Source organism: Phaethon aethereus (assembly GCF_964289735.1).
Source record: "Phaethon aethereus genome assembly, chromosome: 1".
Lineage (NCBI taxonomy): Eukaryota > Metazoa > Chordata > Aves > Phaethontiformes > Phaethontidae > Phaethon > Phaethon aethereus.
This window is the reverse complement of record NC_138575.1, coordinates 7820200-7834741: the sequence shown is the minus strand read 5'-3', so window position 1 is coordinate 7834741 and position 14542 is coordinate 7820200. Positions and strand designations below refer to the sequence as shown.

General features: G+C 46.2%; 1 protein-coding gene across 3 annotated transcripts in view; it reads left to right on the top strand.

The window, feature by feature from the left end:
* The window catches only part of FRMD4A (FERM domain containing 4A), a gene marked incomplete at both ends in the record, with an annotated part of 383792 nt that overhangs the window by 278283 nt on the left and 90967 nt on the right, over nucleotides 1–14542 (top strand). For all 3 annotated transcript variants that reach the window (XM_082013889.1, XM_082013888.1, XM_082013887.1), the window contains 2 exons: nucleotides 4750–4844; nucleotides 12603–12695. In XM_082013889.1, coding sequence (XP_081870015.1) covers nucleotides 4750–4844; nucleotides 12603–12695 — 188 coding nt within the window. The remainder of the gene's footprint in view (nucleotides 1–4749; nucleotides 4845–12602; nucleotides 12696–14542) is intronic.

Sequence of the window (14542 nt, the reverse complement as noted above, 5' to 3'; positions counted from 1 at the left end):
TCAGGCATGGCCCAGGGCACAGTGAAGGGTGTCTGCGTCGTCCTGCTAATAGGGAGGCAGCACCAAATGAGTCCATCTCTGCTCCCCTGCCTCTCCAAGAGGGAAGGGAGAAACCTCAGAGTGCTCCCAAATCAGGTTTGACTTCACAGAAGAGTTGCCCACTCTACAGATGACCAGGAATTCCCTGAGTGAAGTACTGATGCCATCATGCTTGGCAGATGGACCCATGACCCAGTATTAAGGTATCGAGTTTTGTGGAAAGTGTCATGCTGCAAGTCCAGAGGCTGCAAAGTGTTGCTTGTCCCAGGCTGGAGTAGGAATTGGGGAGTTCAGAGCTGTGAACTGGGGAGTTCAGTAAGGGTCCAGAGCTGTGAAAGCACTCTCTGCTCACTGCCATGCAGAAAAGCCTCAGGGACAGTGTCTTCAGCTACAAAACATCTGGTGTGTGTTCCAGAGACTCCACTACATGGGAGCATGGGTCCCTCAGGCTGTCCTCCTGGCAGGGCGAGAGCACTTACTAGGAGCAAGCTCTTCTCCCCCAGGGCCACAGCACCGGCTTGCTGGGACCGCAGCCGGGGCTCCACTCATTCTTCTACTAAAAATAACACTTGATTTACAGGGCATTGTTCTTCACATGCATTTTTGCAAAGAGGGTGCTGTAGCGGGAGGGAGCAGCTGGGGAAACCCTGGCTCTGACAGCCCACCCCCACCAGCACAGCACGCTCAGCCCTCGTTGCTCCAGCTGAAGGATCTCTGTTGGTGTACCCCATCCCAAGTTCAGGCCAGCCAGCTGCAGCTCTGACATGCTCCCCCAGGCTGTTTTTTCAGATACAGGTTACACGGAGGGTGCCAGAAGGTGTGGGTAGGAAGGAGATGAAGAGCAGCAGATGCAGAGGGGTCTCAGCAACTGCCCAGGCAGCTCACAGTGCACCACGGTCCAGCTTTGCAGCTCTGCAGCATTGAGGACATGCTTCGGTTTCTGATTTGAATGCCACCTGTTATTCCTGGTGTATTCCTGCGGGATTCACAAGCTGTCTTGCTGACCATCCCGCTACATTGGATGTAGAAGGTCCTGGGCTCACTTTGTATTTATTCCCCTGCTCTCAGAGACCAGACCCCATCGCCTTCAATGTGTCTGTGATAGAAGTTTTATTAATGCAAAATGAATATCCTCCTGGAAAATGAAGTCCAGAAATTCATAATGAATTAAAACAACTTGCCACAGGCATTGCTAATGAGCTCTTTGTCTGCACAGCTCACATGAAAGGAGGTCATTGCTCAGCCGTTCCCATTGAGAACGGCAAGCAGATTAACCGTTAACATTGAGCGTGTGGGTGTCTCTTGAGACAGCGGGATGGGCTGCAGCTCGGCTTGTGCCTGGCAGGGCTTTCCTGCCCTTAGCCCGGCTGTGCAGGTTTGTCTTGAGCAGTCTTTGCTATCTGCAGAAGACACCTTTCTCCTCTCCGCTCCAAAAACTCAGGTTGCCCATCTGTGTTGGGAAGACAGGGAAGTCATCCCACTGGAAAGGACAATAACCTTGTAGAGCTTAAGAGGAAAGTGGAAAGTAATCTTGGAGGGGACTAGCAGGGCTTAACTTCACTGCCGTAAGCCTCTTCAGGGACTCTGGCCCAGTAACTAACCTGGCACCGCTCCAGTGCTGGGCCTGCATCTATTGTTCTTTTCCCTTATCTTGCAAGACAAAGGGTTATCCTGCCTTATCTGCTACCACAGGCTTTGGAGGAGGCCCCACGGCAAGGGCAGTGGAGACCATGCCCCTGCCGAGCCCCAGAGGCAGGAGGGGGACCGTGCTGAGAGAGGAGTAGCAGTCACTGGGCGGTAGAGAAGGGAAAGCTGTCAGGCCATGCTTTTTCAGCAGCCGGGTCTCACAGCAGAAATAAGGAAGCAGCACGTTGCATTTACCCATCTTGCCTGGGGAGGGTGGCTGAAGGCAGGTGCTTTCAGGTGCTGCTCCTCACTCCATCCGGGGCTGGATGCAGCAGTGTGTGGGGCAAGGGACACTGGGCATCACTCCATGATGTGGCTGGACATCAGAAGGGGATTTTATGCCTTGTCCAGTGACCCTTGTGGCAGTGCTGGCTGGCTGGAGCCGAGAGACCCATCACTTCCCCACATCCATGGGCAGCTTGTTTATCAGCCATTTATTGCTCTGTTCTGCTTTCTTGTGAAATATGAAAGCTCAATCTATCCCCTCCAGGTGCTTAACCCAGGCTTGAGAAAGCGCTACTCTGTTTGAGGCGTGCTTTTTTGCCACCCTTCCGCACCGTTGCCCTCTCAGGTGGGACACCCAGCAAGGTTGGCTGATGGATCGCTTCCCTGCTTGGCAGCACAATTGCTCATTTATCAAATAACTGAGCTGCCCCAGAGCATGGGGAGCCAGGCAGTGCCAGCCACGTAGCGCCGCGCCTGCAATGCGCTCCGTCATGGGGATGCCCAGATTCATCTCCACCAACTGCCTCCACCAGTGGCCTTGGCCATGGAGGGGTCAGTCCTGCTGTCCCCTACACCCGTCACTGGCCACGCATTCCCACCCCTTCTCCTCTGGTAGTGCTGGCCTGGGAAGAAATCCCTTTCTGGTGCAGAGAGAGTTTGGCCCGATCGTGAGAGGAAGGAGCAGGGAGGCTTGGGCAGGGGTGGGGGAAAAGGAGGATTTAGGTTCCCAAATTGCACAGTGACAGGCACAAAACCCCCTTCCTCTCCTTCAAATGTTTGTCTGTGTTAAGCTGAAAACTCCTCCAATGCCCCCCAGTAAGTACCTGCACTGAGCCTGTGTATCTCTGAATTCACCTGGCAGTCTTACCATCCTCTTCATCACAGTATCTGGGTACCTTGTAAGCCAAACTGTAGCTTGTCCTTAAAATGCTCCAGCAAAGGGAGGTTCATCTTATAGGAGGCAGGGATACTGGGAATGTCCATCCCACCCAGCACAATGCCAGGAGAGAAGCGTCTGAGGAGTTTCCAAAGAGACCGGTGTAGCTGGCGTGCTCTTTGCTTGGGTCCCTGAAGGGACTCAAGGTGACAAAGGACAGGACCACAGCCCCACGCCTGGTCTACTCAGCTCTAGGCACCATTTGGGAGCTCGTTCAGGAGTCTGTGAAAGGCAATGCAGCAAGCAGCGTAGACTTAGAGAGAGACTCTCTAGTAGAGACTCCAATGGTTGTGCCTGAGAAGTCTGACTTGGGAATTAAAATGAAGCTAGTTGCATCCCACCCATCCGTTATCTACCAGGCTGTTCCTCCTACACAGCAACACATCTCATATTCGGAAGCTGCTTTAAGCTAGTGCTGCATTTAGGCACAGCTACTGCTGCTTTCTTTGCTGGCACGACCCAGAAACACCCTTGCGTTAGGCGCACGAAGGAGCAGTATGGTCAGCGCTGGTGGCTGCACCAGGACACAGCAGGGAGGTGGGTGAGTGGAGCACAACGTTCACATGAATGTCAGGGAAGTATTGCTTCAAGTTTGTCTCAGCTGTGTCAGATATTATGACAGTGCTGGGTTTACAGACATTTCTAGAGAGAGGTTGAGAGTCTTATGAATCTGTTTGGGAGTTAAGTACAAATCAGGGTTTTTTCAACGCAAGCTGGGTTTGTATTTACAAGACAGAGCAGTCAATTAGGACAGCAGTGTTCTCAGGTCCATGCCACCCGTTTTCTGCACAGCATCATCATTTCATCTCCATTTAACAACAGGTTCATATCTGGGGTAACTCTGACTCAGGTGCTTGGCCAGCTCATTGGGGCAGTAAAGCTGCAAACAGCTTTATTTTCACTGAGGCTTGCAGCACAGAGATTTGTAAACCAAATCCTCATGACCAGTCACCAGGGAACATTGCTGGGATCTCCGTGCCACTGCTGCTGTCACCACTGCAGCTCGGATCTGGGGCTGTTACAGTCTGTGGGATCACAGGCTGCATTTACCTGGATCCTCTGTACCCGTTCCCTACCAGTGCCAGTCAGGACAAGAGCTCTGTTACGGCCAAGACTTCAGTAGTCCAGTAGGAAACACAGGAGCTCAGCAGAGCTGGTGAAAATTCACAGAGGCAGGAGGATGTGTTCGACTTAAAAGTCAAAGAAGGTTTTGCAGAAAAGGTAGTCCGTATGCAGTATCCTCCATATGGAGTGAATAGTTTCTCTGAGCTTGGCTTTTATGCTCTTACAAAGGGTGTTTTGAAAGTGTGTGTTATTTTCCTCTCTTTCCTTCCAAGTGCCTAAATTTGAGGTTATATCCGTATCTCTAAATGACAAGCAGTACTGAATGGGAAACTATTTTGTTCTGCCATTTACTTCTCATTTGGTCCTGTCACATCCTATCTGTTGGCACTATGTATTTTCTTAGTGTTATGAGCATATATCTGTGCTGTGTGTGTGGGTGTCTGAAATATGTTTGCAAAGGTCCTTGATAAAAAGCTTTAACAACTAAAATTATCAGGGTGGCATGAGTGAGCTGGTCATGGTACATCTGAACACTGGCAGGCGGCAGGTCATCTGTCTGCAGAGACATTAAGCACGGAAGAGGTCAGAGTTGCCAGGTTTTTAGTATTTACCTAGGAGGGAAACTACTGCTCATTTCAAGGAGATAATGTTGCTTGCAGATTTAGCTTGAACACCAGAGGGAACATAAAAGCAACAACAATGGAGTACCTTCAAGGCTAGCATTTCCCTCCAGAAGCACAGTGCAGTTCTGTTCAAGTTCTCCTCATTAATCACTTTCTTTCATTCTTGTTTTCCAGCCAAAGCTTTTGGCCAAGGAGTTGCTTGACTTGGTGGCATCTCATTTCAACCTGAAGGAGAAGGAGTACTTTGGAATCGCATTCACAGATGAAACGTAAGTGCGAGAAATCAAAGACCCAAGAGGCAATCCTTAGATCACAGGAAACCTTGGTGGTTTTGTCCTAAGCAAAATGACCAGCGTAAAAGACCGGTGTACCCCAAGGTCTAGGGAGTCATGGACCTCACATCAGAGTCTGTCCTGTACTGCCTCTTCTTCAGAGGGCTGGAGGCTTCTCATGGTGTGTTAAGCATGGCCAGAGGTGTACAGAGGCAGTGACAATCCTGTCCTAATCCCATGTTCAAACGGTTGATGTCATTTGGCATTGGTAAAAGGTTATCTTAAGCTCTCATGGACTTAAGAGCCACTCACTAGTTCAAAAATTATTACCAGGTTGGCTGTTCAATTAAAGCGTTAATCAGTTTATTCACTCAAGCAGGCTTAAAAGTAATACTAAATTATTTCAAGGAAAGAAAGAAAAAAAAACAACCTCACAAAATTACTTTATTATTTCTGATGTTTTAGATCCAAGATTAGAGTTTCTTTAAAAAGGGAAAGAAGAAAGAGTGGGAAAGGAGAGGATTGCCAAATTCAATGTGAACGAAAAGCATTTTTAAATATAGAAGTTCCATTGTGGAAAGGATTTTACCTTAACCAGGAATCACACAACAGCCTTATGGCTGAGCTAAACCAAAGGATGGAACCCTGACACTGCAGTCACCTCAGGCAATGTTGGTTGTTCACCTTGAACCCCAGCTCCCAGAGCCCTAGTATTGCCACAAAAATTGCAGTTTTGTCTCAAGACATGCCATTTCTACCCCCTGTTTAAAAGGCAAGTATAAAATTAGCACTGGAGAAACATGAAAGGTCTGCCAAATGCTATGATTTGTCCTAGACTGTGACCTCCCAGTGCTACTGCACAGTCCCTGCTACTTTTTTCCAGCTGCCTGTTTTCTCTCTGTAGTTAGACTGTCCTTGGCATATAGACTATGCCTTGTATGTGCAACCACCGTACTCCACCTTGGTTGGCAATAGGGGGTTTTTTGGTGTATTCATCAGGAAGAGGCTTCCCACACCTATATTGTTTTAAAAAACCAAGATTTTCAAGACAATGCTGTGTTCCCAGAACAGCTGAGTCAGTGGTATTGCTGTCATCAGCCAGCTCCACTCTCCTGCTGAAGTGGCAGAGAAATGTAAATTATCTGCTGGAATGATTCAGGATCGTGTAATCAGAGGTTGCTGCGTAATTGCACAAACGTGTCCACGTTCATCTCAGCAGCAATGACCCCTCTAGAGCCAGTTTCTTTGGCAAGTGCCTGCCTTGGGCAGCCTGAGGCCACCCCAGGACCCAGCTCCCAGAATGGAGGAACGCTCAGAATCTGGCACGTGCAAAAGCAGGAGCCGAATCAAAGGAGATTCCAGAATCCATCCCATCTCACTGACATGAACAGCTCAACCCTGTAGGAGACCGCCAACCCAACACAAACCAATGAGACTGGTCCTCAAAGTAGGAACATCAGGAGGCACTGTCAGTTTATAAAGCTAGAGGAGGAAATTGCTCCTCACCAAGGTGTTATTTCTTATTGCAGAGAGCAAGTTACTCAGTGGGTGCTGCCTGAGGGGTGCAGGAGAGCCATGCAGGGAAGCCAAAGTGGGCTAAGAGATGAAAATGTTCCCTTAACTGTCCTAACAGCACAGGTTAAAAACAAGAAATACATGTCAGGCTGCAACCAGATAGCAGCTGAGCAAGTCCCAGCTCTCAGCTCAGCTGAGTGGGCACAGGGCTCCCCTGAGAGTGCCAGGGAAGCTAATGAGGAGGTGTCAGCAATTAGAGACAGCCCAGCCTCCCTTGGGGCTTTCAGGTTTAACACGGAGCGGCGTGAGCAAAGATCTGAGTTAGCAATGGGAGGAAGCGCGAGAAGCTGGCAGAGGCTGTTGAGGCATTACTCGGAGATGTGCAGCGGATGTAGATGGATGCGCACTGTCAGGAAGGGATTTCAAAGGATGAGGTGATGACATCCACTCACTTGGTCACCTTCTTGACCTGTAGTCAAGTGTTGTGAAAATAACCTTGACAAAAATATTTCCTCTTCAATTGTAAAAAGCTTTGAATAGAGTTAGGACAAACAGCAATTGTTTTATTTGACTCAACACAGCCAAAAAAATATACTTGAGGGGTTGGACTGGGTCTTGGAAATAGATGCCCCATGTCACCTTCAGAAAATAAACTGGGCTGTCTGTACCACAGATCTTAACCTGCAATGTGAAATGGAAGTTTAAAAAAAAATCCTGTCTTCAAAAAGTAGGAAAAATAGTCTCTTAATGTGTATTTGCAGGGCACCTAACACAGCCCTATAGCTGATAAAAACCAGGGCCATGAAAAGAAACCCTTTAATTCTGTGACACAGGTCCTCAGGGATCTCCTTCTCTTCACTCTTGACTGAGTTTCCATGTGCCTTACTTGAAGGGAACTCATAACCAGCCAAAATAGAACAAGCGTGGTTCGTAAATGTAGTCTGGGTTGGTTAAATTGCAAGTTTAGAAAGAAGAAAAGCCGCTAAAGTATTAAATCAATTCTTCTATTTAAGGGTAAAAGCTCTATGAGAGTAATTTATTTGGAAATTATTTGGACTGGGGATTTCCATTCATTAGTTGTGCTCTATCATGACAACCTAAGAAGAAAATCAATAAGAACAACCTTTGCGTTGGCGACTTAATAGTTTCTTGTGATAATATAAGGTCATTACTGCATTCAGCGTGACTAAAATTAGATTGTCAGACTATTATGGAGGAGAGAATAACGTCTCTTATTTTAATGATCATAGGAACGCTTTATGGTGTGAGCCATTAACTGCAGGAGAGCACAGGTCAAAAGGGTGCCCCTGTGCATTGCATGGGGCCAAGCTTCACATGAAGTCAGAAGAGCTATATGCTGGTTGATTAAGGGTGAAAAGGAATGAGGAAAGGGCGCTTTTTTTTCAGTTCAGCTGATTATGAATCTCCGCTAACCGCCCTTTCCCTTGGCATCAGCTCTTCCAGCATTCACTGAAAGTAAGTGGTCAGAATTACCCTTCTGTTTGCTGCAGATGCCCCGTGGGGCCACGGGCAGGTTTTCCATGACCTTTACTTGTCCTTAGATGTGAGTCACCTGCTCCATGGATAACTACCAACTTTTGCATCCCGCAGCTCTCCCTTTCCATGGGTCCAACAAAAAGCTGATCCAAACCCTTTTGATCCCTCGCCAGAGGAGAACCTGCAGAGCAGCTTCTTCAGCTAGCTAATATATAGGATAAAAACTGCAAAGCATTGAGGTCCCCATTATCTGTGTTACACTTGTGCTAGAGACTGTACTAACATGATAAGGAAATGATGGAGAGTGCCCTTGCTCAGCCCGGGATCCTATGGCCAGGGGATAGCAGGGTACCACTCTTCTGGAGTACTCCCTCATCTCTGAGAACTGGGGTGAAGTTTCCACCCTGCAGCCATGTGGCAGAGCCAAAATGAGGGACCAGGTATCCCATGTCCTGGTTGAACAGCCAGTCCAATGGGGGGTGCAGCTCTCAGAATGATGTCCTGCTCTGGCATTACATCAGTTCCTTTGTCATCAAATCTACTATTTTGCAAAATTTTTATAATTAAACTCATATAGCTTCCTGAGATTTGCAACCCCTTCAAAAATGTATCTGCTGAAGGATTAAGACTTTAAACGAGAAAATCTGTGAGCTTAAAAGGATTTTTTTGTTTCTGTCGTGATTGATGGAAATGTAAAATAGTTTATGTGGTTTCTATTTTATGAACTGGGTTTTCTCAATGTCCATTCAATTCAACAAGAGTTTGACACTGAAGAGGCGTGAGTTGGTTTATTAGTCCACAATATATAACACAAATCAATATGGATTCACTTTTCAGAAAACTGGACACTAACCACAAAACTGTATAAACAGAACCACCTGGAGGCAAAGTATTCATTGATGTACCACTCTTAACTGAAAGCCCTTAGAAAAGAAAACACAACTACTGCTTGCGATCGACAACAGAACCCTGGGCACCAAAATCCATACTCAGTCTGTAACCTAAATGGACCCAGTTTCTTTTTCTAAAAGCAATTATGTGTTTCCTATTGACACACCAGTTTAACTGCCAACATGAGTACAATCAACAGAGAAAAATGATCTGGCTTCCAATATTCAGCCTCCCTATAGGTCATCCAAAACTGTTTGCACCATTATTTGTGAATACACTGATATAAATACCCAAATGAACAAATCAATGGTGATAATGAAACAAAAGCTACTTTGTGTCTCTAAATTGAACTGTGAAGGAAATCCAGCTAGACGTAGGCATGTATGAATGGGATCCCAACGCAAGCTGCCTAAATTGGTCCATCAAAACTGTCAGGATTACTACATGCCTAGGGTTATATGCCCATACTTTTCCCTGTCTTACATGGGATTTTGCTCCATTAATAGTTCTGCTGAAGACAGCAAGACAGTTTCCAGAGCAAAGCGTTTTGTGGTGTAATGGCATTGGAGTTTGGCTCCCCGATAGACCACATTCACAGGCAGATGCCAGTGACTCTTCACTGCTGCTGTTCTCTACATGCCACACATGCATGCTTGAAAACAAGCAGTTAGGTGACAATCTGCAGTGCAGAAGCCCTCAGCGATGAAAGATTGTAAGTGGTAATTGAGTACAGTAAGCAGTTAGCTCCTGGCAGTGATTTAAGTGACCTTCCTCCTCTGAAGGAGCTTCGGATTTAAACTCCATGCAGATGAGAGTAATAAAACTCTTCAACCCAAAAACTCAGTGGCAATTAAATGTGTTATTCACTACGCACACCCATGTACCTGTGCAACATAAACGTGTAACGTGGTATGCATACATATATGAATGTATTTCTTTTTGTACTGATTATATCAACCAGTTTCTCAAGTTAAAATGCAGTAAGAATGAAAAGAGCGAGTCTTTTCAACATAAAGAATACCTTGTAGTGAATTATTGTTCTGTGCACCATGGCTTCTCAACCTTTCGTTGTACATGTTAGGCAAACCCAGACATTTCTGTTGAATAAACATAGAGGTAGACAGTAAGTCCATTGTCAACAAATCGGTCTCGGTGGGAACTGGTGTGTAATGCCATAAGCTGCTGGTGGCTGCTACTTTGGTGATACAAATGCAGCTGGACAGGTTCAGGATAGGATGTGAGGTTTAGTGTGGCTTTTCCTTGCTCTGACAGTGTTTTGTAGCTTGGCCTACATGGTTAAATGCTCATTTTGTACTTTGGCTAGGAATGAATGAGCATGTCTAGTTTAAATCTCCATGCATCCTGTGGCCTTCACAGTTAATTTCAGCCTTCCTGAGCCCTGTTAAAAGAAGCACAACAGCACTTTAGAACAAAAAAAAAATAGAAAAAGGGACAGATTTCAAGAAGGAGGATGCAGTGGGAAATGTGGACACTTCTAATTTTTGGGTGCCCAGGCAGAGAATCTTGCAATGGGGCATATTTTTTGACAGCCTGGAGCATCTGTCTTCTAAAAACCAAGTCTTGTTAAAGTACATATCTGTGCTGATCAACAGGGCACGATGCAGGGATCCTGCACTAGTGCTAGGCAACCGCATCCCGGCAGCAGGAATATGGAAGAAGACCCCATCGTGCTGCGTGCCCAGCTACACAGCGTGCCAAGAACAAGACTAGTTAGCCCATACACCCGGCCCCATTAACACAGCCACCCTCACCCTTGGTCCCGGGCAGTATCACCGCACAGTACTGTCCCAGGCTGGGCAGACTTGCCCTCAGCCTCTGTACTGCAGTAGAGACATATGAAATGACTAGTTAGGCTTGACAATCTGCATTATGTCACCCCTTTCCAGTGGCCACACTGCTAGTAAGTCTGTGCCCCTAACACACAGTTCAGGCTGCCCTTTACCTAGAGAAAAAAGTAGAGAAAAAACTTACTTTAAAACTTTATCTAAAGAAAAAGCTGACTAAAAGTTAAAATATCTTGGAGAGAAATATACAGGTGTCTAGAGCAGGGGATAAAAAAGGTTTTGATCCTTTTTGTACACCAAAAGATGTCCAGGATTAGTTTGAAAAGTCCTCAACTCCACCTGTATCACTTGTACCTAGCTGAGACTTGGTGCTCTTGCATCAGAGATTCAAAGGCTGCTTAAACTGAACGCCTGACTTCTACATGGCAAAATTTGAGGTGAGACAGCTTCTTTACAAATGTCTCATCCTGAACCCACTGGAGCGATGAGTGGAGCTCACAAGTAATTTTGAATCCCTTAGACGGCGCAAAGGAGCGTGCTGTGCCGAGATGAGCATGCACGATGTCCCAGCTGGTCTCCAGGTCAGCCCAGAGCTGCCTGGGCTTGAAGGTCCCTGAGCTGCCCATCCTCTTCTGCACCTATGTACAGGGCAGCTGTACAGAAATTCAAATCGAACCCAAGTGATTCAAAGCCTCCTGAAACTGCTACTTTCCCCTTTATTGATTTGTCTGGAAAAGATGGAGTGGGGGAGCTACAAATCCAGTGAAATTGCTAAATAGGTGTTGTTGCTTACTTTCCAAAGGGGCTTCTCTGTTGCGCAAAGCACACACGCTGCTAAAGAGTGACGGGCAGACCCTTATGAAAGCTGAGTGTGTTTGCTGACAGGGTACATTGCTAAGGCTTATGGCAACCCCAGAGGTTAATTCAATGCTTTTTTTTAAACCAAGCCTTTTTTTCCCCTCGAATAATGAGAATTATTCTTGAGGATTAGCATGAGCTGGCAAATAGGCACTGGGCATAGAGCTCAGGACATCCGAGTTCCATTTCCTGCCTTATTTGCTGCAAGATTCCCCCCCCAAAATCACTTCAGCTCTCTCTCCCCTTGCTTGTCTAGACAGCAGAGTGCTGAAAGCAAGGGCTGCCTCGCCTTCTGGGTGAAAACTGGTCTGACTGAAATCAATAGCAAAATGCTCACAGGATGCAGCCCTAGCATCACTGGAGGCAATGGCAAAATTGCCGCTGACTTCAGTGGGGCCTGAATTTTACCCTGTGTATTTCCACAGTGCCTAATTTAACAGGGCCTTTCTCTCAGCTGTGGAGTGTAATACAAATAATGGTATTTATAAAATACCTCTCACGCACACACAGCGCTCTACAATGTGGGGAACGTGACGAAGAATAGAGCTCCTGCCCAGGGAAGCTTCCAGCAGCAAGGCACGAATGGATAAATTATAGGAGAAAATAGTAGCGACAGGTACCATCTCGGCAAAGGAAAAGCAGCATGTGGTAATTGGAGCTGGAACGCTCCATGGAGCAGCTGTTTTTCAGGAACACTCTGAAGGAGGAAAAACGAAGGCTGGGCAAACCTAGACAGGCTATTGTAGGCATGTGGGTGGTAAATAAACTGTCTGAGGCTGTAGAGTCAGGTTTAGCCTTGAGTGAAATATTGCAGGCGTTGTGGAAACTCTTTAACAATAAGGATTTCTAATGAAAATCTTGACAGACTTTTAATGATACGACTGCTCCAGGGGGTTGTAATAAAAAGGTGAAGCTCATAACATTTTGGGCTGTCCTGCCTGCTCGGTGCTGCCAGCTTTCACCCTGACAGATTGAACTTTAGCTGTTCGATTCCCAGGCTGAAATGTTGCCAGGATGATATCACCTCCGCTCCTCAAACATTTATTGTGTGTTTCTCAAATATCATGCAATAGCTGAAGGCAAATAGCATGCGCTTCGGTTCATCTTTTGTAACACCTCAGACCTCACTGCAATGAGCAGCGAGAAACCTCTTCGGTGCCAGGCTCAAAACTGTCTCTTCTCTTGCCAGGGGACACTTGAACTGGCTTCAGCTGGACCGTCGGGTGCTGGAACATGACTTCCCCAAAAAGTCAGGACCGGTTGTTTTGTACTTTTGTGTCAGGTAAGTGCATGATGGCAAGCCCTACCCATGGGATACAGCTGTGGATGACCAGAGGCCAGAAAATAAGGTTGTTGGGTTCTCACGCTGTAGAAACGCCTGCAGACACTCTTCCTGAGGCTTCTTTTGAGCTCTTTGGCTTTGAAAACTCCTCTCACACAAGTGTAAATGAGTAGTAGCCACACTAATACCTGTAGCTGCCCAGAGAGAAACCTTGTGTGAGGGGAAGATCAGACATGATGTCTTTATATTTTTATTTGTGGCTTTTGAACTCCTGGAAAGTCCAAGCTGGGTACGGCTGCAGAAAAAAAACCTCTTTCTGCCAGGATAACCAACCTGAGCAGGGAGGGAAAACACTCGCTTCCTCACCAGCAAGCCAACCGTTTCCTCTGGATTGTGCCCAGGATGTGTGTTACATCAGGGACCAAATTAATCCCAGTATAGCTCTGTCGTATGTGCCTTCTGGACTCAGCCACGTAACGGTATAATGAATTATCCATATCAGCAAATGACGGCATTTTATGGCAACCGGCTGGCTTCTGCATGGGCATAGAACATATTCATAGTCTGGACTGGACCAGACTAGAAAGATTTTAATGAAGATTGTGGCAGTTTGAGACAATTTCTCTTCATATGGCAATTTTGCAAGGAACTGTCAGTGTTTGGGAGCCACTAGAAGGTGCCGGTGCTCTTGTGCACACAGTGCCTTTGTCTCCAAGAGAGATATTTTCTGAGAAGACAAATTTGCTCTTGCAGCTTTAAAACACCCAGAGAGAGGCTGGGGGTTGGGATGGCATATGTACAAAATTAAGTTGAGGGTTTTGACTTACTTTTAATGGATAGCTCATGTCTAGAACTAACCATTGCAGTGTTACTGTGTCTTCTTCTGTTAGCCTTTCCACTCCAGTGTTATATTACATCTGACATCACTCTCATTCATTCCATAGTACTCACAAAAAATGAAGACCTACTTTTGCGTTTCCTCCCCTGAGTGAAGCTTTTTTCCCCTGCATAGTGTTTGTCATTCATTTAACTTCAATTACAAGTGAGGCTTCTCAAGAGAAGAGACTCTTTGTTCTGTTATGTCCCCATATTTAGTGGTGGATACATCTTAGGACACATCAAGGCTGCACAAAGCCCCGTGACTCCAGACTGGCCTGCTGTCTCTCCTAAGAGCAGAGCTCAGTCTACATTCTGGGTGTTTCAGAACATAAGGGTAGATCCAGAACTGAACATTTCCAGTGTATATGATCCAGATCCACCTGTGCTTGGAACTACACAAAACTGTTGGTGCTCTTCTGTGAAAGTATTAAGACTTTTAGGCAAATTTGAAAAAAAAAAAAATCATTAAGAACAGGCCAGCTCTGTTATCAAGCATCTTGCCTAGGGGACAAATTGAGGAGTCCACACTAGGGCAGAGATCTCACAGAAATCAGGGAAGGCTCTCATTGAGCAAGATCTAAGTGCGCATTTTAGGGGTAGAACTGCTAAACGTGTGAAAGCCGGTGCTACTGAGCTGCTCTCATATTCATTCAAAGACCACTCAACGAGCATAAATATTGCCATCTGTATTGTTTTATGAAAGTTGGCAGCACAGTGGAGACAAGTCATTCTAGCAAGATTTTAGCCAAGAGACATTTTAGGACTATGGATCCATACAACAGTTAGTAAATGAGTAGCCTCTCCTCTTCCGGAATCGCAATTCCATAGGAAAAATCCATAGGGGAAAAGTCAGCATTCAGTGTCTGAAAAGTGACTGTGTGAAAACCAGACTGACTTATGGGCTTATTTGTGGTAGTAATGAGTGGATTTTCACACTGAGTTACAAATTGAATTGGACTGGAAGGCCA